The sequence below is a fragment of the Trachurus japonicus genome, chromosome 22 (assembly GCF_045865225.1).
Source record: "Trachurus japonicus isolate A0001 chromosome 22, Traja_1.0".
NCBI classification, from domain to species: domain Eukaryota; kingdom Metazoa; phylum Chordata; class Actinopteri; order Carangiformes; family Carangidae; genus Trachurus; species Trachurus japonicus.
In genome coordinates, this window is record NC_140928.1 from 25,827,105 (window position 1) to 25,854,205 (window position 27,101).

Here is a 27,101-nt window from a genome sequence, read left to right on the forward strand (position 1 = left end):
TCCAACAAACATGACATTTTATTTTTTTTAAAAAGTAGTTTAAATACAAGATCTAGCTGCTTAAAAGATGTCCAGTTAATAAGTATAAGTAGCCTATATTGTTTATAAAAAAAAGAATATGATAAAAAACTGCAGTTAAATCAACACAGTTTAAAGTAATTTCACATGTGTTTTTATAACAGAAAATGCCCTTTTAACAGTAAAAAATATAGTTGAATCAAAAAAGATAAGTAATAAAAACACGTTATTCATTTACAAAAAAAAATGTTTTATTGAAAACATGATTAATAAAATAAATTGTGTTAAACTTATTTAAAACGTGTGGTTTACCATATGAATTTTAGGTACTATTCAGTTTTGTTTTATCAAGACAAAATATGCTTTCATCATTGTAAATCTAGTGTAATAAAACATTGATATCTGATATCCCTTTTAAGAATAGGTAAAGTGTGGTCTTCCTCAACATTTGATAATATTTGTTGTCACGGTTCCTAAAGTGACTGCTTAACTGCAAGTCTCATATGGGAATCAGACACCACTCTCTTGTGTCAAAGTTCTATGATTTATTGCCTCATTCATGCACCCCAACATCCCAGCTCTTGTCGTAATTGTTATGGCCGCTAGATGTCGCCTAACAGCATAACATAACTATGGGTCATACCCAATATGGTTTGAAATACATACTGTACATTGGAGGTTACGGGGACTGGGTAAATCAATATACAGTAGCCACTGTTACAATGTTGAGAAAAAGAAAAGTCTGCACACCAGCAAAAGATCCAGAGCAATAATTTATTATCGTCCAAAAAGGGGGGAGTGACGCTTCGGGCTGAAAACCCTTCCTCAGACTGTTACAATGTTGGACTCACAGTATGTTGTTGAGGCACAGCCTATAGTTGTAGAGTGATCATCATTTCCTATTATACAAAGGCATACATTGAAATGGGGTAGTTAGGAAGTGCCCAAAAAGAAACATCTAAGGATGGAAATTTTGGTGCAAATGAGACAAAACATGTAAAAGTGAACTTCATATAGACAACTATGTACAACAACAAAAATATGTGCTAATAGGCCATATAGCTATACTTGTAAAACAGTTCCTGTCAACAATGAGTCAAAGGGCCACATCACAGGAGTTGCACTGCCATGGTGTCGGGTTTCTTTTTCTGTCCACCAGGGGGAAACCAGGTCCTGTAGCTTTCTCACCGCCATGCGTCACCTTGGCGATGTGCAACAGGAACAGGATCAGCGACCTCTTTGCTTTGTCATGATGGTGGCTGGAAAAGGCGCAAACAAAATGGGGACATGGTGTCGACACCAATGCAATGTATATGAGAAGGAATTTGTTGAGAGCCACCATTTCAGTGTCAGCCCATGTTTTCATCTTCCCTGTCCCCTTGGCTGGGCTGACTGACTGAGACCTCAACCTGATCCAATCCCCATGTCCCCTCAGTGTGGGCCTCTTGTGCGGAGGCTGATGCTTCTGGCTGCTCACCATAATTCACAATACAAAAAAGATTCAAGATTATTCATTAAATATAGTAAGGTATACATAAACTTATAGACACATAATGTGCATACTTTAAACTCCTTAACTTCAAAAACAAGTACAATAAAAAACCCAAACTAGCCAATATTCCTCTCACTGTCTGTCAAACTCTCCATCTCTCTCCTGACTCCCACAGTTCATTTCCTGAAGCTTTCCTCCCTCTAATTCAATTATTTGTATATAAAATTCATATTGTGATATCGCTACTTATACTTTCCCTTATAGCAAAATGTGACAGTACGTTTGAAGCCTGAAGTTGGTGGGAATTCTCCATGTGACCTTGTTTTAATGCTGCAACATCTGGAATCAGACATGTGATTTGATCAATCCGGTACGATCAGGGGCTGCTGGCAGATGTCCTCAAGGTCTGTGCAGCTTTTCTTTAAGTTTGCCAATGATGTGCCTTCCACATATCTAGGTCAAAGTGAGAGGTGAGGGCTTTTGTTTGTACAGTTGCCAATGTCATGTCTGTCCAGGGTAGGGTTAATCCAGTCTACTTGTCTCCATAAATACCAAAGCTTAAAATGCTTACAACATGTTTGTTAAGCTTTTTTTTAACAAAAAAACATTTAATGTAAATAGATGTCAAATATTGTGCATACTTAGTCAGAAAACTGACATAGTTTGGCAGAACAATGGCCTCAAATATGTACATATGGTTGCCTATGTCTTGCCTTGCCGTGTGTGTGGGTGTGTATGAGAGTGTGTGTCTGTGTGCGCTACACACACATGCTTGTGTGTACACTTAACTCCTTCCAGACACAGGTCTAGTAGACCTGGGGTGAGGTGGAGGAGGCATGGAGAAGGAATGGAGCAGGGGATGGGGTCAAGGGGTGAAAGAGCTTCCAGATGTTGAGACTGTTTCTTTTTCAAACGAAAGTTCCTCCTCACTTCCTTTATTGACTGAGAACATGTGTGTGTATGTGCATGTGTGCACGTTTCTCAAGCACAAATCATCAAACGGCTTTCAACGATTCCCTCATTGAGATTAGGTAATTATCAGATTTTTTGTATGCATACAGTATAGACACATCTGTGCTTTTGTCCTGTAAGTATAGTCACATTACCTACACACAGTTTTCTGTCTCTGATGTTACATGGCAGAGCAGAGACTCAGACACAAGGTAAAGTTAAAAATGGCACAGTCTGCCAAAGACTGCTGAGGAGTCTTACACAGGTAAGCATTAGAATTAGACAAACCAATCCAAGTGGGAGGTAGAGCCGGAGACAGGAACACAGAGAAAATGCTGGGTAGAAAAAAAAGAAAAAACATAAAAATAAACAAGACAATCTTACAGAGAAACCAATGATGTACACAGGGTTGGTTCATAGCCCAATGCAGGTGATTAACTGGAAACAGATGTGAATGATAAAGGCAGTGGGAGACACATGAGGGCAGTAACTGGAATGACAAGATCTAATCTCAGTGTCCACCCTCACAGACAATGGGGCATGTTCCCAGTAAATCTGTTAAAACTAATATGAAATGATGATTTACTCTCAATATCCAGCATTACTGCTTTTACAAAAGCTTCCTGTGTTGTTACCTCGTGAAATAAGTGTAGGGATGGCTGGTATATTGGTTACAGTGCATTAGCAGCCAGAACACTCAGATGTGTCATCAGTAAATCAACCTTAGTGGAAGCATTATTTATTTTTGCCATTCTGTTGAGGAAGCTAATTGTCATGCACTCATTATATACTAACTTGTTACAGAATCAAGAGGCTACTTCAGCAACCTACAGTTAGCAACTAAGACAGTGTTGTGTGGCTAAACTAGTCATGACCATTTATCAATAAAGGGTCTAACCCTAACCCTTTTCACACTTTCCATATTTTACATGTATTCCTATGGGGACTTTTGTGACGCCCATAACTCCCGAAACTTCTAATTGGGCGCCGTCTCCCATAATTCGACCACGGGGAACACGTAGACACCAAGCAGGTGTCTCTACGACCTCCCGTTCCCAAGATACGACCACTTAGAGTCCAAAAAGGGGCGTATCTCCGGACTGGAAGTGGGTGGAGCCTATTGGAGGACACCAATCAAAAGCCCGTAGCCAACTTATAGGTTAAACATCTTGGTTTCAAGTCTCTATCACCTTCCTATCAAAAGTTATTCACTTAGAAGAGGATCGGAGGGGGTCCGACTTATTCATCCCTATACCTAACTCTAACCCCTTAACCCTAACACAGTTACAGACTAATTCTGAACACAGTGCAGCACTTGTGCACCAGTGAAAAGTACTTTGTTCCCTCTGAGGGTGGTAGAGACCAAAACAGTGGTAAGAAAAGAGGGTATATTGGACTTGGATTCATCAGGTGCACACAGATGAAAGGTCATGTTGCTCTGTAACTGCTGGTTGCAGAAATCAGAAAAAACAACTGTATGTTAACACATTAGCCATTAAAACAGATCATTACCACACACACTGTCAGATGGTATTTGTGGTGTGATGGTGTGAGGAATGTTTTCCTCTTAATTCCAACCAGTCACAGTCTAAATACCAACAAACATTACATTTCACACGCAAGTTCACCAACATGCATGAGGCTTCCCCTGTCTCAAAGTCTGAATCCAGTAGATCATGTCAATAATTAGAAAAAAACATTTTAGCGATCCATGGCATGAAGAACTGAAGCTGTTCTTAATGATATAGTTGCATTGTGGTGTTCAGTTTTAGAACATTATTTTGACTAAGTTCGCAGGTGGCTGTGGCTCAGGAGGTAAACTGGGTTGTCCACCAACCGAGGGTCAGTGGTTTGATCCATGGTTCCTCCAGTCCACATGACAGAGGCCCTGTCCCATTTCTCCACGGTTGGCTGAGTGCGCTTGGTTACACACACACTTTGGTGACGTTTTGCTGGTGGAACGCACATTTGATTGATATTTAAAAGCAATCGGGACATACTTGACAAGTGCAGTCTGTCATCTGAGTGCCATTGTGCACACCAGCACAACTCCGACACACACACACACACACACAGTTTTAATAAACAGTGCTGCTGGATCACAGTCTCATCTACTCCAAAAGTGTCTCTTTAAGCAAGATTCAAATTAAGTAAAAAAAAAAAGAAGAAAAGAGAAGAAAAACACAGGATTAAACAGAGAAAAATTTGAAAAACATTCACCTAGGTTGAGAGAAAAATGAATTATTATGTGATAACAGGCCAAAAATGACCAGATGTAAAAACTGAAACCGAAAAACATGAGATAAAAGAATATAAAATATGAGATTAAAAGTCATAATTATGAGATAGAGAGAGTCAAATTCATTTTATTGAAATGTATTCAATGGCATTTGTGGCTTGTGGTTCCTGGTGAAGGCAGACTTCACCAGCTGGTGCAATGTGGGATTTCTACTTGGCCAAATACCGCTCTGATGCGGTCTTAGCGTAAGTGTGGGTAAAGTGCAAATCAAGCGTGCTGCACTTTTGGTCGTTGGAGAAATGGGACACACTTGCGCACTTACATTAAACCCATGAACGCACACGCCAAGTGCCCAAGGTGTAAGTGTGATGGAATGTGCATATTGGGACAGGCCCAATTCAGTATCCTTGGGCAGGATACTGAACCTCTGATGTATCATTGGTTTGTAAATGTGAGAGGTTTAATAGGTAGAAATGTGATAGATATAGACAAAAGCACTGTCTGAATGGGTAAATGTGATTGTAAAAATGAAATATCTTTGAGCACATTATCAGTATTTACCCATAAAATGTGAACATTGTATGTGTGCACGGAAGTCTGTTGCACACTCTGAGTATACCTACAGTATGTGTGTATATCTAGGGGACCCCACCCATCGATCCCTGTGGCCTCTATAATCACTTCCACATTTGCAAGGGTTTGTGGTCTCAGTTAACTGCTGTACCTGGTGTGTGTGTGTGTGGGTGGGTGTGTGTGTGTGAGAGAGAGCATGTGGAAATCGTCACTCTTCCTTTGTGAGTGTTGAAAATGTAGGAAGAAAAATAATGTCCTACTTCAAATGTTTTCCTTCCGAGTAAAGCTCCAGTGTGAGCTACCAGAGATGATTCAATCCAGTGTGTGTGTGTGTGTGTGTGTGTGTGTAGGGGAGGGGGCTTTAGGTCTTGTTAATTATAGTGTTCATCATCTATCACATGCAGGCATCATATTCCACTGGGTGTACATGGTTGGGGACATTTTCTCGCAATGTGGCTAATAGGCTACAAGGTACGTTCAGTTAAGGTAATTAGTTTTAGGTAGGGTGATGTTTTCACATGGCACAGGCTGTTCTTTCATTAATAATCAATGTGACTCTTCTGAGTGACTAAATAAATAAAAAATGACATTGAAATAGAAACTGATTTCCACTCTTAGCTCAGGAGTTTGCACTTTTTCTCAGTAAAAGTTTGACAGAACAGTTTTACATGGAGAATTGTGGAAAAAACCCTAAGTTTCAAACATTTAGTACATTTTAAGGGCACTCTTGTGGCCTGTATTGGGCTGTATTGACACTGATTCTTAGAAAACTCTCAGAACTCCTACAAATTCCAAGCTAGGACTCGTAGCTGAGGAGAGATCCAGGAAGATGCTTGAGCCGGGGAGGGACAGGACTTTTATCTAAGTGAGGATGTGTGGTTGACTCCGTGGCTAGGTAGGCTATGACTCATTCTTCTGAAAAAACAAATTCAGCCCAGAGATGTATGGACAGTAAAATCGACAGATCATAGAACTGTCCTAAGACATGGTGTAATCGTGAGTATCGTTTTATGTAATGAACTTATCAAAGTCAGACTTTAAAAGAAGCTGCATAATGTTTGACTTGTTCAGTGTTCACATGGAGGTAGTTATATTTATTTGTTTGTTTACTCACCATGCTGGTAATTTTACTACTTAATGTCTTTGATGTTAATGGGGGATACTGACTCAGCTGTCAACAATGTCTGTGATTGCTGGCCAGCTAATAAGAAGCGGTGTTGGCAAAAAGTAATGGACACAAAAAGAGGAGCAGTGTTAACTTTCAGCTTAATTAGAGGTTCAAATTCTTAAAACAAGGAATATGAAATTCCCTCCTGAGCAATGTGCCTACTAACACCCGGCAGGGGGACTGGCAATGTAAATCAGCCTTGGGTACAGCCGCACCCCCTTGGAGGGAGTGCTGACTGTTGTACAATGTCCTCCATTAACAAATAAATAAATTGAAATTGAAATTGATTGATTGGTTTGTAGCTGTTTTCTTACAAGAGGTCATCTTATCCTTGCTGTCACTGCAAAATACAATTACACATGGATACCTTGATAAAAAATCATTTTTGTGACTCATCACCGGTGATAGCCAGGCCCAGAGGCATTATAATTTGCTGGTTCCATCTGCAATAGGTCCATCCATTTACGCCACTCTTTTGAAATCATTATCTCCCAAATACCTTGAGGGAATTGTTACAAATCTGGCATATTGGCAGGTAGTTTACTCATGTCCTGCAGCTATTGACTCCACTCAGAGCTGCACATTGCAATTTAACATTTCAGGAAAAACAGAAATGCAATACAAACCTTTGGTTTAGAGAGCATTACCAACACTGCAAACTCTAAATAGACAAACACATATGCCTCATAAGTTTCCAATGTAGAGGTAGGAACACTTAATTCAAATATAACATTGTTGCTTAGAGTGTGCAGTATCGCCAAATCTTGAAAATTAAGTTCACAAACACTGAAGATTTACTGGGTATAAAGAAAGGGGAAGAGGAGCAGCTTTGTGTATCTATGGTTTCTTGCATCAGCATCATAGTAGTCTGAAAATACAGCTTCTACATTGGTCTTTATCCTTTGTAATTGTTGTAAACATTTCTTCCATTATAGAAACATTGCTGTTGGTGTATGTACAATGTGCCTTCTCTACCCTTGTAGCTTACACCACATGTAGTGCAGTGGATGAATGGATCACCTAAAAAAAACTAAGATAAAAAAGGCATATTATTATAGTATTACAGACATACTGTACAATTCTAAAGAGGGAGGAAATCTCTGAATGTGACATATTAGAGGGGTGAACACTGAGAGAACTTTGGTCGAACAACGACTTTAAGTTATTGAATGCTGCATTGTTATGCTGTTTTACTCTTCAAAATAGTCGTACTGAAACAATAAGGTACACATGTTTGACCCATCTGTCAACTGGCTTAAGATAACAGCACATACCTGTTTATTGGCGTGTGAAGCTGGAAGTAAGATCTAATCACAAGTATTCAGTCGAGAAATATTTCAAAGCAGGTGAGAACAAATGAAACTTAGAGCTGATCACTTGTGATTGGATCACTGAAGACCTGTGTTAATACCAGGTCTGATCAGGGTCGTTGTTGCAGGAATTATTTGAAAATAAAACAATACATTTTTGGTAAATGGCCTTTCTAAACATGGTATTACATTGTATTGGCCAGCAAGTTGTCTAACTGCACAACATAACCTTCTGTTCAAAAATGGAATAATTAGGAATGTGTTCTGTATTTTCTTTCAGCTCATGCCGATCATTGCTTGGACAGAAAACTGAAGGTTTGACAACCATGTTTCCAAGGGCTTGAAATCTGCCACGTATTCTTGCTGCTGTTCAGTCAAGATGATTCCACACTGACAGTGGGTACAAATGTCAGATGCAATGTTGCACGAGGAACTGCAGAATTGGATTTACCCAAGGACTACAGTGTAAAATCAGAGAAAAAAAGAATATTTTATTTGTTATCAAACTGATGAAGAAAGGTTGTGGAATGTAACAATTGTAACACAAAGATGTGAATTCCAATCAAGAGAAAAGACTGCACCTCCACATCATTGAATGACAATGGCCCAAAATGTCAACATAAAGGGTAAGTAAAATAATGTCAAAACAAGATGCCAACTAATAATAAAGAAGTAACAAGACTATGATTTGAGGTGACCAGTCACACTTAAAAAAAACAAACAGACAAAAAACGCCATTGTAGCTCTTGTTTCTTCGACTCTAAAGCCCCACCCATTAGCCTCTTTGTCTTTCTTGTCACATGTCTGAATTTATTCTCTTTCAAAAGAAATAACAGTAGTATAACCCAGAACAAGAAAGCCATGATACAGAAGGATGGGCACCTTGTATTTGTTGGACAACTGCAAGTAGTTAAATATTCATGCAACTTTAGAAACATCTCTGCTTAGATCTCTAGGCTAACAATACATGTTTATTCTTTATGAATATCAATATGATTCTCCACAATCTGATTAAAGTCTTTCTCCATGTAAAGTAACAGTTAATAGATTCCATCATGTCAAATACGCTGATAAACCATATGTTCAGTCTGTACAATAGAGGTACTAAAAAATTACAACTGTCATGGATATGTACAATTTCCTACCTACAAAGTACGACAGCTAGTGTGTAATAAAATATGTAAACAAATTTCTTGTTTTTTTTTTTGACACAGCTGATTGTGACAGCAGATAGAATTCACACTTTCAACATTTGATTTATTTTGTATACACATTTGTTAACAGTGTTGTAGTACTGCATTGGTCTTCCTCCTGACACCATAGAAAAAGAGAACGATATGCAATGAACCAACATACAATTTTGCAAAAAGATAAAACCACCACTGGCTGTGCACCGTTTTCTTTGAGAGATCATTTTTCCATGGTTATCATTTTGAAGGGTTCAAAGAGAGGAGGGGGAGTAGGGATAAATTCCTATCTGATGCTGAATAGTAGTTTTGGCATTTTAGAAAACACTGTAGACTGGACTTTACCCTCTGGCATGCATTTTACAATCTGTGTCTGTCCTCCTGACTTAGAGATCGGAGCATCTCCTTTCTACATAGTGTCAGATAATGAGAATCACTGTGCTATATCAGATGCCAGAGTGAACAGAGTCTATGAGTTCTGCCCATGGCACAATTTGCTCCCTTGGTTTCATTTGATATATAGAAATATTTTTTTCTTGATGTTCTTTTTTTTTCTTTTTTGCTCAAAGCAAAAAAAAAAAGCAAATCACCACACTTGAATAATGTACAAACCATAAAATTTGTCATACTCTGATACAGCATCCTTTTTTACTTTGACCATGTTTATGTGCTTGACTCCTCATTTTGAGCACTACATGTTGTTTACATGCTGAAAATGTAGAAGATTATGAACCTTTTCATAATTAACATTTTTACCAAAAGTGTTTTGTTAATGCCAAGGATCACATAGCTCTAAAAGTCACTTAGGAGAATGCTGTAGCTGTGAAATATTTCTATACTGATAATGTCTCTCACCAGATAGAAGAGTAAGATCTCTAATGTTGCTATTTAGCCTTGCCATTATGCTTACAATAGTAAGTGTGTTTTATATTACAGTACATATCATCAGTTCAACTACTCAGCACAGTATAGGATTATTCAAGTTCCATGTTATACCATCATTTGTCATAGCTCCTCACGAGGAAACTGATAAGTGATTAGTGCTTTCTTTCTTCATTCTCTTGTGTTGACAAAAGTCTCACAGTCACACATAGTACTCCTTATCCTTGTTTTTCTGTTTCTTGTTGCTGCCTTTCAAGCTCTGCTGTTTCTCCTTCATCACAGCACCATTGCTCTGCACAGCTGAATTGGTTATGTAGTTCCTGCTCTCGTCCACCTGGTAGGAGCCTTCATCCCTGTTCCTGTACTTATACATGGCATACAGGAGGATGAGGATGCACAGGGCAGCGGCCGCCACTATTCCGATGACCATCCCGGTGGTGCTGCTAGATTCACGGACCACTTCCGAGGGCCCTGGAACTCGCCTGACGCCCGGCTCTGTGGGGAGTGCTGTGGGTATATTACGGAACATTGGGGAGGTTATTAATGGGCCCCTCAGCTTTGTGCTGTCTACCTCAAAGGATGTGGGCAATGGAAGCAACGCTAGGTCTGGCTGGGGTTTTAACTCGCGGTTATTCATTTTGCCAGCCGGCTGTTTGGCCGGAGCATTGTGGAGGGTTGCGGTGGAGGCAGAGGTGGCGGTGGTGCGGCTCTGGTAGGCAGTTAGTAGTATAGCGGTAGTGGTAGTCCTACTGCGTCTGGAGACTGGTTTGTTAAGTCTAAAAGTCTTGGGTGTATGAGCTTTGTAGCCACCTTCAAAGCCTGACGTGGACAAGGTCTTATCTGTTACCAAGGAGAAGGTCGTGTAAAAATCTTCATCATCAGTAGGGGGCAGGTTAGACTTGAATGCTTCCCCAGAGCCAGACCCCAATTTCACCAAGCCATCATCATCACAATCATCGCTGCCTCGGTCCGACAAGCAAGGTACCCCCGCCTCAGTGGCCTTGGACAGGGACTTTGGTGGTCTCAATAATGGCGAGGAGTGGGTGGTGGGTAGAGGGAGTGGGGATGAAGGGTGTACGAGGAGCTACAGAGGGGTGCGCTAATGGATCCTCAAGTACTGGGATGTCTAACTCAGCTCCTGGGGTTGGAGACAGACAGGTTAGTGGGGGCATGGGAATTTTATTAAATCAACAAAACAGGCAACGGCTAAAGCCAAACTCATTACAATATACTTGGCATATCAATCTAAGAGTGCTAATTAAGCATCTCGTAAGAAAAGACACATTCCTGATATGAATTTCAAAAGGTTTAAGAGGTGTATAAGGATGAGCCAGAGATATTAAAGTTTCCTTTAAATTCAGTCTTCGAGGTTCTTTCTCAAGTTCATTTAAGAAACATTTAAAGGAAACAATCTCAAACTCTAAGTGCAAATACTGATGGAAAGATCTTCAGCAGAATTACAGTCAAAAAGATACAGTAGCCATTACAATTCATTTTATTTTTCTCTTTATTGAATAAAAAAGTGTAAGTTTAATCTACCTTAATTTAAGAGCACGTGCGGTAACATTAATTTAGATAAAAGTTTAATGTATTAGCCAAAACAGATCAGAGATTTCCATTGTGACTGAAATTACAAAGTGCAGTGGCTCAGATCATCTTAAACCTCTTGCTTTTTACAGAACTACAGAACAGTGTGGTTATAGTTCTACAAACATTTCTCAGATGGAGAGCTGTTCAGTGGGTCAATGTTCAAGTTAAGATTTGACTGTTTTTTTTAATTTACATCCAGTTGTTCTTTATTTGATTTTTACAATCTGTTTGTACTCAAGAGAAAACAACTTGGTGAAACTGGACTGATGTAAAATTGGATGAACACTCTAGGTACTGTTTTGTTACAATACAAACAGTAATTATATGATAAATTAATTGTCATGTGCAAATCGCCCATGAAGGCTTATGCCACAATAAATGCACATTGTGATCTAAAATTCAATGCCAACAAATGTGTTCTTTTTGGTTTCATACAAACCTTCCCTAGTAGTTCCATTGAACCCACTCTATGAACAAGTAATGAATCATTTTGAAGAAGGCAACTAGTTATTTGGTTTATTTGTACCATTGCCATTGAAAAAAAAGACATAGGTGATTTAAGAGCAGCTCTGTCACCAAGAGAAGCCTGTTTAACTATAACTTTAAGTTTACACAATGTCAGTGGCAGAGCAAAGTCACCTGAATGCTCACCCCATGTGAATTATTCTGTGTAATATGTTTTGAACCGGTATTTGTAGTGAACTGGTCAGATGCCCTAACAAATCAACCAAAACATAGACTTTTGTTCAAAAAGATTCAATCAAACCAATTTTATTTCAAGAGCAAACCAAGTTGAAACTGAAATATAAACTCTGTTGTGCCGTTGCTAAAAACTTTCTTGAATCATGTTTATTTCTGCTTCACAAAGTAAAGTAGATTATTTATTTATTCACCCCTTAGGAGAAATTCTGAACAAATAATGCACTAACTGCAATAATAGTTCCAGTGCACTTATATCCATGTATACATACAAGCATGACCTAGGACCTTACTTGCATTATTAACAGTAAAACTGTTATTAAATACAGAAAAGGCTTCTGTATGTTGAGATAATCTGTTCTAATACTTCCAATGCACTATAATAATGATGCACTGTGGTACTGTTGTATGTATTACTGTATTACGCCCTTCAGTCTCTGTAGATTATGTTGTAAGTGTGGACCAACATACTAAACTGACATCAGTACTATTCCTTTCATGGATAATAGATAATAAAAATAGATTTTACATAGGCTAATAATGTACTTATATAATTTGTTCTCAAGCAGGTATCACAGGAGTGGACATTCAAATTACCATTGACATGAAAAATATGCACAGTCAAAGCATCTGCACACGGAAACTTGGATGTATATTCCATATCAATTAAAAACAAAACAAAAAAAACGTAATGAAAAAATCATCACAAACATCAACATAAACATTCACAAGCACACAACTTCGTAGCTCAAACCAAAGCTATTTTATTCTATATATTCAAACAATATAAAGATTTAGAATGTCAACGTCACAGCTTGATCAGAGATGCAGTTTGAAACATTAGAAAAGTGCTGCCTCAGACGTTCATTTGCTCACATTAGCTCTGATTTAGTATAGATTCCATAAAAGGTACTTATATTGGCCCTTAGAGTCCAGCACACTGAAACTTAGGAAAACACATGCTAATACAGCAACTTCAGAAAAGTTCAGCAGTGTGACAGCACATGCACCGTTGTGTCTCAGGGGACACTCTAAAGTGAACTTTGGTTGGACTTATCCAATGCCTAATTGTGGTGTCAAATGTCAAACTTTTTAAGTTTAAGCATTGCATAGCCTTGCTAATGACAATCTCATGAGGGCCTGGGGAAGGTGTATAAACCTCCAACATCCAAGAGGCATGACCAAAGGATGTAGATCAAAATGCCTCTGTATGAGGTGAATAGACCTCAAACCAATCAGTGCAATCATCTAGCCAATCAGAGCATTGATCCAACCAATCAGCAAGGATCCAGATAATTGTGTGCAGAGCGACGGAAAACATGTTAACAAATGTAGCTATTGTAGTTTTGCAGGAGCGATGGCTCTCTTGTAACGGCATCTCAAAGGTTTCTCAAAGAAAATCTGAAGGCAGCTGCTGGTGTCTACAGACACTCGGACATTACCATAGCTACTCTTCAGTGGCCGCCATGTTGCACATTGACAAAAGCTGCTAGGCGTCGCTTCTCTGTTATCATTGTATTAAGCCCGCCTATGTAAAAGAAAACTGTTTGGGAATGGTTCCCCAATTTTCAGGGAATTGGAAGTCGCACTGAACGGCTTCCTCTCCAGATGGAACTGCAAAATGAAATGAAATTGGTAGTAGGTTCATCTGGATTCACCCAGGCTTATTGAATATCAAACGTGTCCCAGCAGGTTGATAACATTCACATTTATTCTGATAGAGAGACAGACCCTTCCATGTCTGCTGGAAACACCGCCATTGTGTTGTTGGACTGCATTTGCAGTTCCTTTGTTAATTTGTATTCAGCACATGTGTTGTCAAACTCAACAAGACGTTTTCTGAATTTGCATAATGTTTGTGTATTTGCATGATTTTTGCAGTTGCAGTGTGTTGAGCTCTAAGGACCTCCGCAGGTAGTACATGTAGCAAATCGTGTTCATAGAGAGCTTCTATTTAATTTTTCATATATAGTTTTATGTAAAAGTGCTTAAGTTGCTACATGTAACACCCACCAGGCTCATTAGCTGCTTTGGTTTCACTGTGAGATAAACAAGGAGAGTTCACATTTGAGATGCTCCACTCCTCATATTTAACAAACCGCATCTTTTGGAAAAAAAAACAAAAAAACAATCAAAAGAGAATGCAAACATACATACAATATATTGTGAACTTACATCAACAAATTGCCCACATGATTTAGGCATGAAGAGAGGAATTTACAAAGGAAAAAAATGTGTAAGAATATAGCCACTTGGTACCGTTAAATGTATTTTTCTCCATTGTAGAGTGTCTTCTATCTTAAAAGATGACGGTACAGGGAGGCAACAACACATACATCCACACCACATAAAAATAAACACCATAATTCTGTTTTTCATGTTTTGCTTTTTCCTGGTAAATAATTTGCTTTTACAAAAAATGTGTATCTACATTTTTTTTCATTGCAATAGACTTCAGCATTATCTAAAATCTATTTATGTTACAGTTTTTGCTTAAATTATCATTTGTTCTTTAGTGTAGAATGGATTGATGACTAGTTTAATATCTCTAAAGACAAGGGAGAAGGTGAAGAAGGGGTGGGACCTATGAAAACACTACATAGGAAATGAGGGTGATGAGGGTGACAGTGTAAGTCAGTTGCCATGTCCATGTAAAGGCAGTACGAAGCGGTCGGGCGGCATTAGAGCTTTTGGCTGTAAGGAAGGGTGGGGATATACAAACAATGAGCAATGCCCATCTACAAAAAAGAACAGAAGAAATCTAACACTGACAAGTCTGACAAACCCTAAACTGCAACTTCTTAGCCATGCAATTCATTTGTTTTTTTTTCCTTACAATCAAAATATCATTCAGCAAAGAATAATTTATTTTGTCAGGATATTAAAAAAATATCTGTAAAAATGGAAGATATCTGAGAGGTGGATCTGGAACTGCTTCACCTAATTTGTGGGCTTATATATATACAGTATAGTGCCAGTGTTTGAGGTGATCATTCAGGTGTTTATTACTGTAGATAGTTTTACTTGTCATATCATTTGTGCTGCAGGAATTAAAACCCACAAGTTAGTCTCTGAAGTAGTTCCAGATCACAAAAAAGTCAAATTATATCAAAATATATTTCACAGTGTGATATTATATATTATCCGATTGACAAAAAAAACCAAACCAAATATAGTGAATAAGCCAAAAACCATAATCAGAAACAAAATGCCAGTGATCAATTGGATAAATGCAAAAAAAATAAGACCAGTATAAATTACCAAATGACATATGTTGAGATGAAAGAACAAAGCCATTTAAAATTTTGCACACACTACAACCAGATGCACACAATAGAAAACAGACACTGTTGAGAGAGGTGCTCGACTAGAAGACGGGCTCCTCTTTCATGTGTTTCTTGATGATAAATCTGTCTGTAATGTTAGTCTTTAAACATGAACTGCCTCAGCAGTCTGGGGCATACACCAGAGAGAGATGGTACTGGCTAAGAATGGGTTGTTATTATTATTAATTTTTGGTTTTGTTTTAGTTGTACTGTAGGATGTTGATGCATGCTTAAAGTAAGTTGCATTTAGGGAAAGTAGAAAAGAAACAACACAGCAAACTGAGGGCAGGTAAGACTGATTCATGTTAGAAAAATCTCAGACAGTCACTGTGTCCCAATCCCTTACTATAAACCAATCATATCCAATTTTCCACTAGCAACAAACAATATGATATGTCCTGTATGCAAACTGCAACCAGTTCTCTATATATCTTGACACAGTTGTGTCCATTATCATCACAAAGTTGTCAGTTGATCACTTTTCACCCCTAAACCCTGAAACAACTCCAATTCAAATTTGTGTGTAGTATGCAATTGGGACACAGCTCAAGTTTAATTAATAACAGGAACAAAATAAAAACACAAAACATATACTAATATTATTGTGTTATGTACTATAATGTGGGATGCAGTTTATATAGGGTTCAACTATGATTAAGAGTCAAAAGACAAGTTTAAAGCTGATATCCATAACACATGTTGTGCATGTTGTGGCCTTGTTTGATGGAGGAGATGTGGTTGGTAGAGGTGAAGCTCACAGCTGATCACAACTGTCCAAATAAAAGTTGCTCAGGCCAATTAAATTTGATCGTGATGCATGGAAATGCGTAGCACATGTATCCTCTCATTTATTGGCACTGTCGACCATGACAGATGTGAACTGACAAGTTACGACCAGCTGATCAATATTTCTCAAAAGCATTTTATCACTACAGTAGATTACAGGGTATTCATGCATGTTCTCATTAACATTAATCACTAAAAACACACCAACAATAAAATCTCACTTAATGCATAATAATCTGTTTGCAGGTAGAGAAAAATGATACTTAAGTTGTGCTCATAATGTGCGAGGGGTTGTGGTTAGTTGCATGTTTTTTTTTTCCATTCATTCCTTCCAAATTTAGAAAGACATGGACACTTACTTACTGAGTGATATTATGGATACCAGCTTTATCTCCAGAGTGTCTTTTGACATAATATAATTCAATATTCTGTGTACTGCTACCTACATGCTTTCCACATGTAGGTAAATATATAGAAGAAGAGAGGAATTCCATAAGATGGCACATGTCTGACAACTACGCTCAAGTAAAAATGAGTGGAGACACACAGCTGCCTAAAGGCCAGGGATTATATCAAAAATGTATGGCATGTTTAAACTATGGCATCTGATACTGTATGTGGTCATATATTATCTTAAAAGGGGTCTGCTAACAACCATGATTCAAAACACATGTTTTGATTATAATATGATAAAATAAGACATTTCAAAGTGTAGCTGATGTGCATTTCACATCAAGTTGTGTTCACAATGACTCATACATAAAACTGTTACAACTTTAGCAGCTTAATTTCTCTTAAATATGATAATGTACATAGGTAAATGATCTGCTGTTGGTGTGTTGTTTTAATTATGACATTAAATATAGAGTATGATTTATGAGTGACTAATTTAAGGAATGAACTGTCAGAGGTTGTTTTATACTGAAATCATATTGTGCAATTCAAAGTATGGTCTCCAGGAAGAAAAATAATAAATAGTTTACAGCAGTCAGTAAACTCCTCTTATTTGCCATCTTATGAAATTGATAGAAAGGTAAGAAAACACAGATTTACAACAGAGAACAGAATCACTTGATAACGTCTCCAGACAAACCAAACAGACAAACAGCCACACTGACAAAATAAAGACAGTATGGGGTAAGATAAATGACATTCAATGATACTAGGACCGCCAAAAAGATTTCCAACTGAAAAATGTATGCAGACAAAGCAACTAAGTCGGTCTAAATGCAGGAGCATGGAGTCAATCAAAACGCATGCAAAGACATGATCAGAGAATGAGTTGAAGAGTTTACTGAATCATGCTACCAAGCACTGGTGCCATGATTTAGCAAGTGGTAAATACAAGAATTTGTATGTAAAATGGAAAAGACATGAATATGTGGCAAGAAAAAATCCTTTGATGCCATCCACACTAAAATGATCAAATACAGTATACTGTATTATTGGAAAGTTGGTTGGTAGGGGAAGGCACTGGAAGACTGAAGAATAACAAAGTTTGAGTTACATCAGCCATAAATTACATGTTGAATTTTTGTGACAAAAAATGTCAATGGCAAGAAATTTTTTTTTGCCTTTTTATTTCCTTTTTTTTTTTTTTATCAAAAGCTGCATGGTATAAAGCCAGGTGGTCAAAACATATGTGGAAACAATTGTCGCCCACCAAAACATCACACCACACATGATGAAACCAAAACAAAAGAAAGTGTTTGTTTTTTTTGATAAATTGGCAAACAGATGGGAATTAATGTCTTGATAACAAAATTCAGAAAAAACATAAACCAAAATAGGAAACAGCATTGACTCTTCAAAAGAACAAAGGAAATTTAAAATCAAAGCATGCCGTTGTCATCGTCAAAGTGATGTAAGTGTTAGAATGGTGTGAATTTCTGTGTAAACACATGATTGGATGACTGGGGCCCTGTCTTTGTCTTTCTTCACAAATCCCCAAGAAAATCAGGCCTGACAGCACAGCTTTAAACTCATTTACACCACAACCTTTCACACTCTTTGAAACAACCTGGGAATGACCTTAAATAGATCGGTGCCTACTGACTGTCAACAGAACAGCACTAAACTCTAATGTGACTATTAGAAATGGGACTACAGGTCCTCATTTTAAGCTATTTTCTGATGCTAATGGAGCAAAAGTCACAGTGTGAAACTCACTAATTGAGGCTGGTTTGTTTATTTGCAGCACCACCATTTATGACAAATATAAGCTGAAGGTCTGCTTGTAGGGCCTAGAAAATTTAACTTTTTCGGACATTTTTCGGAGCATTATGACATTTCTATTATGTGATAAGTTATATGTCAATCCGGGTCCTTACCTTTTTCTTCAATCGTTTACACCTATTACCAGCTCTTGTTTAGTTTACTTAAATCTGTCTGGATGGGTATCACAGTGGGAAAACAGTGTTTTAATAGCTAAGATGTATTAAACTAATAAAAAATAAATGAATGAATACATAAATAATAATAATAATAATAATAATAATAATAATAATAATAATAATAATAATAATAATAATAATAATAATAATAATAATAATAATAATAATAAAGAACACACCAGGCTACAGAAACTAAAATATGTTCTGAAAATGTTAAATACAATTCTATGGTTACTGACAATATGGCTGTTTGCTGTTCTACACAACAGTTGTGTTGCTAAATTATGGACATTCCCAAGTTCTTTCAAACTGATTCTCTGAGTTATTGTCACAATGCTTGAAACATTTTAGGATTTCTAATATTTAGATACAAAAAAGACAGAATAACAAGTACACCTAAAAGCAAAAGTGTGACCCAAAAAAAAGCTTGTACACAGAAATTCAATGATATCTGTTTTCTATTACATGTACCAATGCAAGCCTCTATGGAAAAACACAAATGAAAACAAAAAAGTAAAATATATCAATGTAGTCTAGACAGCACAATATCTGAAAGATGAAAACAAACTTTGAGAACAAAAAAAGAAAGAAAAATTGGCAAAATGTATTATTTAAAAATGAAAACTTGTAGAGCCGTGAATGGTGGTAGACACAGTGGACTTGAACACCATGTGACACATTTTGCAGCATCAGTGTAGAGAACATGGCTCACCATCATACAAATTTTGCATATTGTGATGACATGTAAAACCCTCATTATTTTTCTCAGCAGACAAAATCTGTATGGTGACCATGTTAACCACTTTGGACGACCCCATGAGCAAGTGTAGCTCATGATGTGGATTGCCTTCTGTTCTACTGTTGTCAATTAGGAACTTATAAAATCAACTAAATGTGCGGTTGTTGAAGTTTAGGTTTTTTTTTTTCATTTTTTTTTTTCAATTTGAGATGGATCCTAAATAATCCATCTTCTCCTGGATTGGCTAATGTGTGCTACTGCTGCTATATTGGCCGTTTCATGAAGTTGCACTTTGTCCACCCATGGGGGTTTGATGCTTTTAGGATATCTCGATCCTTTGGTGCAGATGAATGAAAGCACAAAGAAAGCAAGCAAATGCAAACTAACCTAGCCCACCTGCATGGCTAGTTTCACACTCCTCCAGGTCTTCGTCATCACTCGAACACTCTGCGGATGACACAATGTCATCTGCCGTATGCTTCATGGGCAGAACGTTGGTCATCAGAGGTCACAGCCACAGCAAAGATACCCAAACGGAAAGAAAACCCAACAAAAACAAATAAAGAGCAAAAAAAACAACAAAGAGGACACACAAAGACAGGGGAAAAGCATGAATGTTAAACTGTCACCTGGGAAAAAATATTTGAACAAAAACATCATCTCAAGGTTAACCTATTTCCTGTGTAACCCTCCCGTCAGTTACTACAGCTTAGCAAGAAGATTTGGAAAGCAGTCTGAACAGGATTGACAGTTAGCTATGTTGATAACTTGTCAAGTCATCTTGCCCAACATAAGTGGAAAATATACATAGAAAATCTCTCCAGTAGGTGATATGTTTTAAAACCAGAGTACAAGGAAGAAACTACTGCAAAACATCCTGGGTGTAGATCATTTCCCAAAGAAGCTACAGATCCACCGCCAGGCCAAAAAGCACCCAGGGAAATACTTTACTAAGTTCCCTTTGTACCAAGACAAGGAACAGGCTCTGACACTGTTGTGACACACAATGCACATACTGACTGCAGACTTCAGGGTGGTGCTACCTGGACCATCCATGTGAACTTCAGCAGAAGAGGTGCAGATTCAAATGAGACTGAGAGAAGCCAATAGTAAAAGAGAATGGCATACCAGCTGCTTAATCCTGTTCACCCTCTGTTGAAACACGCTGGGAAAGATTTAAATTACATGGAGCCAGACACAGATTACAGCTACTGACTGACACCTGGTGAATTCATAACAAGTAGATAATGCTGAGAGAATTCTGTACATTATTCTGGATTTTGCAGAGGTATGCCTAAACCTAATGGAAAAAATGGGACGTCCATCTCTCACTAATTACATAGAGTAGATTGTAATAGTGTCACACTGAATCCCAGAAACAGAAACACCACTGACAAACCATTTGTGGTCGATTCTTGTTGAAATAACAATACATAGATTATACTTGGGAACTTTTTCTGATGTATTGCTACTTTACTGTATACTGCAGTAGAAGTTTTGTAATATATTGAGTGCCCTCATAGCACCTTGTTGGCATGAGGCTACAAAACAGTATCTGGTGGTTGGCTTCACTGAGGATAGATTTGATCATTATCGTATTATCAGGCTTGGGAAAACAGGGGTAAACTACTTTTCCCCTAAAATTACAATTGAAAACAACCAGATGGTATTATAAACCATCAGGTCTTACACATGCAGGGGAAGAAGCCCCTAGTCTGAGTCAAACTAAATCCCTAAGCACCTGTAGGCTTCTCCTCTCGCTAAAACACATCTGTAGGGTAAACTTAATCACAAGGATAATTTAGATCTCAGGTTTATCTAGGTCTATTACAAGATACTGTCTGGGTGTCTCTCCACCTGCTGAAGCTCTAGAAGCTGAGTGATGGAGCAGGACCACTAGCCTAAATATCAAAATTAATCTAAAAAAAAGAATCCACCTTCTGGTCCAGTCAGATCCCAGACCTTTATCCAGTAGAGATACTATGAAATGACCTGAAGACAAATGTGTGTAGTTGCTGCATGGTTATGTTATGCTTTAATTAAAGGGATAGTTCAACATTTTGGCAAATTGGCCCATTACCATAATCCCTATATCTTTATAGGATTAGGTTCATTACCTTTAATAGTCGGTGCTAGCTATTTTTAGAATGGCGGAGCAGAGCCACAAGCTGCTCAGAGCTACCCTACAGAGGCTCATATGATGTCTTGGTTTCCCTCATCAAACTCATCAAATACACAATCCAACAACTCCAAAACGCTCTGGTGGACAAGTTGTGACCTGCACATTCACCACGCTATGAGATAATAATGGAACGTTACAAGACAGAGTTGTTTTTGAGGCAAATGCAGAGACTGCCCCCGACGGGAATGCGCATCAGCGATTTCGCATTAATTTTAAAATGTTGAACTATCCCTTTATACTCCTCTGGTAAGTTTTCAGCGTTACATTATGGCCCAGCCAGACTACTGCATGCTTTAATATTGTATCCCACGGCCCGCTGGGGGCACAGACACTGAATGGCCTGGCTGTAATCAGCAGATGAGCAACAGCTGGGGACTGCTGGTGGGCAACGAGGAGGAAACACTGCAACAACAGACTCGTAGCCCGACACAGCCGACATGACAGAGCCGAGTCGCAACCTGAGCAACGGCTGCTGCAGACGAGACAACAAGCTGACAGTGCAGCAGGGTCTGTTTCATGAGGGTAACTGCAGGAGTTACCTCTAAGGAAAAGCATGAGTATCTAACTTAGCAGAATGGGCTCGCTGTGTGGCCAGACCGATGGTAATAATCAATCAGTGGTGTGGCCACATGGTACCAGATGGTTGAGGATGTTGTAACTGTTAGCTGAACTGGTGGAGCTGCATCCATGAGAGGAACAGCAGACCTTAGAGGACATCACAGCTGTTGACTTATAAGTCCTATATAGAGGGAGAAGTTTTGTGGTTTCATTTGGGGGGTATTTTGGACTTCTTTTAGATGCATGTTTAAATGTGTTGGTTTTATGTTTTTATTTATCAAATATATTAAATGATGGGATATATACATATACAGTATAACAAGTCTGGAAAGGCAATGTGTAGCAGGTTCCAACTTCATTTTTTTTTAAGTGAAGGGGCTTGATCTAACTGAAACAGTTAATAGTGGCTTTCTTAAAGGCTTTATTGGAATTAGAGGATATGGAAAAGCATTAGCCCTAGATCAGCTGCTTGGGGCACTAAGAGCTAAGTACAGGTGCACTTGTGTGCAGGAATATGGTAGTTCAGCTGTTCCGAAGATGCTAAATAAAGCACTGATAACTGCAGCAGATTTCTTTTCGCCTGAGTAGGTGTTTAAATAAGTCACTGATAGTTTACACGGCTAATAGACAAAAATTACACACAATTAGCCTACATATGTCTGCCTGCTTGTTTTTCCATGCACCACTACAGTAAATTGAATGGTGGGTTCCCATATTGCCTTGATAGCCGGGTTGAAATTGTACGTGTCTATGTGGATTGTGTAGATAAAGATTGAGAGCCGTGAAAATTACATGCATTTCCCTGGAAAAACTAAAAGAGGAGAGCACAGGAAACTGAAGTGCTGGCAGGTAGCCTATGCATTAAGAGTGTACTATCTTGCAAGGTGTCCCTGTCACTCTGCACTGCAGTAATGCAGACTGACTCATCTCAGTAAGTCCAGAACCACTCTTGTTGCATCAACTACAGTTAATCTTGTTAACCTTCATTGCAGCTTCAGTGCATTCAGAAATTGTTCATTGAAACATGTTCACTTGTCTGTCTTTCTATCAGTTACTGATACTGTAATGTGTTGACAAAAGGACAAAAGGTTCTTGTTTTCATCATGACAATTTGAATCTCAAAACTACTTATTGATGAGCAAAGTCCATTTACTATTTACCATTCCATATTTAATTAAGTTAAGTTAAGTTATTTATTAGTGAACCAGTACCTGTACAGTCGAAGAGGATCTGTGTTTCCGTGTGGTAGTGGTGGACATCATGGTTGTGGTCTCAATGAAGGTTGTGGACATCTCTGGAGACATGGCCGTGGTCCTGGCTGAGCCGGCCACACTGGGCACGTCACCTACCAACCTCACGCTGCCGTTAATCTTGATGTTAACGTTGCTATCGGCGGCCATGTTCAACACCTTGAGGCCATTGTAGTAAAGGCCGGACAGCTGGCCCTGAAAGGACCTCCCACGATCACTGCCACCGATCGCAACTGTTGCTTGAGTGTTGAAAATCGTCAGCTGCCGTCCTAGAGGGGACATCCAGATGTATGATGTTTTCAGAAAAGCAGAAAACCATTAACATCAAAACTAAGGGCCGTATTTTAAGGGTGGCACAACAACCAGGACAACTAGTGCTTCAGCAGGTAGTGTTTTTTTTGTTTACCTTGATATTCTCTTTTAATTTTAGTGGCCAATCCAAAAAAAGTTGAATTAAAGTAGGCGTGTAAATGACTAATAAATAAATATAATTTCACAGACATCCTTTGTAAGAAGCTCAAACAGGAGTTTAGGGCTGTCTTTACACTACAGGTCTTGATGCCCAATTCCAATTTGTCGTCTAGGCTATATCCAATTTTTCTTGACTGTCTGTTTACATGTTCTATAAGAAGTGACCCATATCTGATATCTGCATTACACCTGCTTTCCTTGTGTGAAATGTCAATACTGGGCGTATACTGTACATCATTGATTGCTGCTACATCGGGTATCAGCGCTATGATCAAAATGGTTGCATTATTGATGACATAGAACTTGCAATGCCAGGAGATATCCGATCTGTCTGTTTAGATTACAGACATATTGGCAGATATCAGATTCATATCTGATTTATTTCCACATACGAAGGAGACTTAAATCACAATATCCAATTTCATGCTATTTCTTCCTGTTGTGCCCACTTGAGAGGAAAAAGTCTGAATTGGGTTACTTGAACCATGTAGTGTAAAGATGACCTAACTCAAGTGTTTGTTTATTCATTGTTGTCCTACCTTACTGTGAATGACTCAGCCTGTGTTTATTCATCAAAAAAGCCTTTTTGCACTTGGCGCTGACTGACACAAACACTCCAGACTGGCAGATTAGTTCTAAGATGACACACAACATTTTAGACCTTTGCTCTGGTTGTTGCACTTGCCCATTCAAAATAGGACCCTCAGTGACTATATGAATATATATATAAAACACCTGGTTTCTTCTCAATGCATTACTAGAACTTATTCATTCATTCATTCAGTAATTCTAATTATATAGTGAATTAATTGCAGTTTATTAGTTAAATTATTGACACTTATTTAGTTTAATATTTTTGTTAAATTCAATTTAAGGTTTATTCCATGGGTTTATATTCATGTTCAAGCTTGTGACACCAACAATCCTTATGTTGTGTGAAGTTCTAACCATGCATCAATGTAGGACACTGGGGAGTGTCACTGAAAACACTAAATAATATGTATTTAAGTGTTAAATAAAGGCAATGTGCCTTTATCTCAGTATAGCGAACAGACATAAGAGAAGAAACATGTTGGTTTGAAGTTACCTTTTTCTTGTAGCCACTCCTCTACTGGTCTGGCGTATTTGAAAGGAATTTTCTTATTGGCCATTTGATAGCGTTCAAGGTCGCTGTTCCCTTCAAAGTTTACAAAGACATTTATAAAGACATTTATTGATCATCAGCATCAAGTCACCTGGAGGAAATATCAAATTTCCTCCAACAATTACAAAGCATTTAAATTATTTTATCTGGGGATTACATTTTTATTAGCCTGGTATAATAATTTTTGGTCTTCAATGAAACAGAATAAATTATTATTGGGAGACAACACTAAATTTTCTGGATGGAAATGATTAGAACAGGGGGCTCTAACCCTGTCATCACAGCAGCTCATCGTATTCAGCTGTTTTACTCAAGGAAGAGTAAACAGAAACTTTGGTTAATGTGATGTCACCACTGGCATAACAAATCTACAGCTGCTACAAAATGGGTGGAGTAGATACTAAGCAAAACAAATATATTATAGCTGTCACTGGAAACTTGCACATGAGGCCTGTACTACAAAGCAGGATTTAAGGTTATTTAGGTAAGTTCAAGTTTAACTCTGGGTTTTAAGTCCTATGACAATGGTTCACTTGTTCCTGTAGTAAACAACTATTGGAGCAGGTTAACTTGAGAGGATAAAATCTAAATCCGTCAACAAAAGACTTTACGATTACGTGATAAATCACATCAAGCAGCACATTTATATAAATCAGTGGGGTTGTTTTGCTGCATGTGTTGACTCTGTTTTAAAACGGAGCTACATGCAGAGTTAATCACACTAAATATATCTTTATTGCTTAGATTCTTTAATCCAGCAGTGATGCCCAATTTTACTGTTTTTTCTGCAGCTACGAGTAAGGAGACTCTAAAAATACTAAATCTGGCAAAACTAAATGTTAGAGGAATAATCCTGACTGACATCAAAAGCTGATGATTACGAATCTAGTTTAAAAATTCTAAACATGTCAAACATGAACAAGTTCTCGCAGAAATATAACCTCAGCTCCAGGAACACATGTTCAAAACTCTCTTCATCACCAAACATCAGAAACTTCGGTTATTCATGCACTCATCTACAACTTATCTCTAGACATTAGTGTTGCCAAAATTAACATGAGTTGATGTTACTGTAATTTTGCAATCAAATTGAAATATTACATTTCTTTAATAAAATGTAGGCTGAGCCGTAACCTGTGATCTACACTGCTCTAATCCTGATGAATGAGAGGATACGGGAGGATCTGATGCACTCGTCAGTGCCTCTGAACAATTCCCCATCCTGATGGATGCTGTCATGCTCCTACAGTGTGACTGAAATCATTAGTACCCCATAGAGTGCGTGAAATTTTAGTGCTCATATTCTAGCAGTTGCAGTGGACAGCTAAAGGTTGCTGTTGGTATTTACAACTTTCTGCAACCCAGACATCAAATGTTAGGAGTGGGACTATGCCAGCACTATTAGTGGGTCTTGCACTTTATCCATCTAGTTGTTGTTGTTGTTTTGTTTTTTTTTACATCCACCTCTGTTAACCTGGCAATCTAGGTTAAGACTCCAGAGACTTTAGGTCCATACAAGACTGCTGTCACACAACTTTCATCATCCTTCATCATCATTTCAACTGCACAAGACTCTCCCCTTTGATTCATTTGTGGGCAGTGGATTGACAGAACCCTGGACCTGCTGCATGTGGTGGACCTGCACACATAACTTTTCACTTATTGCACATTTCTACAATTTTCAATATTCACTTTATGTGAATTTATTATCTAATTACTTAAATAATAAATTATTAGTAGCATTTGTACTGTTGTATTTTTTTTTATTTCTTATTAACTTGACATGCCACATATTTTTTGGTTCTGTTCAATACACAATAAACGTTGACTGTCTTGTTTAAGATTTAATTTAGAGAATGCAAACTCTCTTTAGTATTGTCTGGCAATGTAATTTTTCATATTAACAATGGATCAATAAATGGTTGTTAATTTTCCTGATGATTGATTAAGGACATTTCTTCAAAAGCCCATCCCCACTTGGAGCATAAATTGCTTAATCTTTAGGGAAAACTATAACAGTTTGTGCCGGGCCTCATAATTCCAGACATTAGTACATTTAGATGTGAGATCTGAAGCAACAGTGCTTAAAAGTTTACAGAATTTATATTTATATTTCCTGTTGGAAGGTTGTCAGACATCTGTT

General features: G+C 38.0%; 1 protein-coding gene across 9 annotated transcripts in view; it reads right to left on the minus strand.

The window, feature by feature from the left end:
* Nucleotides 1–8,217: 8,217 nt before the first annotated feature.
* Nucleotides 8,218–27,101, minus strand: part of nrxn3a (neurexin 3a) — a 118,827-nt gene continuing 99,943 nt past the window's right edge. For 3 of the 9 annotated variants that reach the window (XM_085768272.1, XM_085768270.1, XM_085768269.1), the window contains 4 exons: nucleotides 24,902–24,991; nucleotides 23,305–23,612; nucleotides 19,750–19,831; nucleotides 8,218–10,327 (listed from right to left, as the gene is read on the minus strand). In XM_085768272.1, coding sequence (XP_085624398.1) covers nucleotides 10,023–10,327; nucleotides 19,750–19,831; nucleotides 23,305–23,612; nucleotides 24,902–24,991 — 785 coding nt within the window. In that variant the 3' untranslated portion in view covers nucleotides 8,218–10,022. Of the gene's footprint in view, nucleotides 10,959–14,284; nucleotides 14,804–19,740; nucleotides 19,832–23,304; nucleotides 23,613–24,901; nucleotides 24,992–27,101 lie in introns of all 9 variants that reach the window. The other 6 variants (XR_015034781.1, XR_015034779.1, XR_015034780.1 and 3 more) reach the window with 3 other exon arrangements.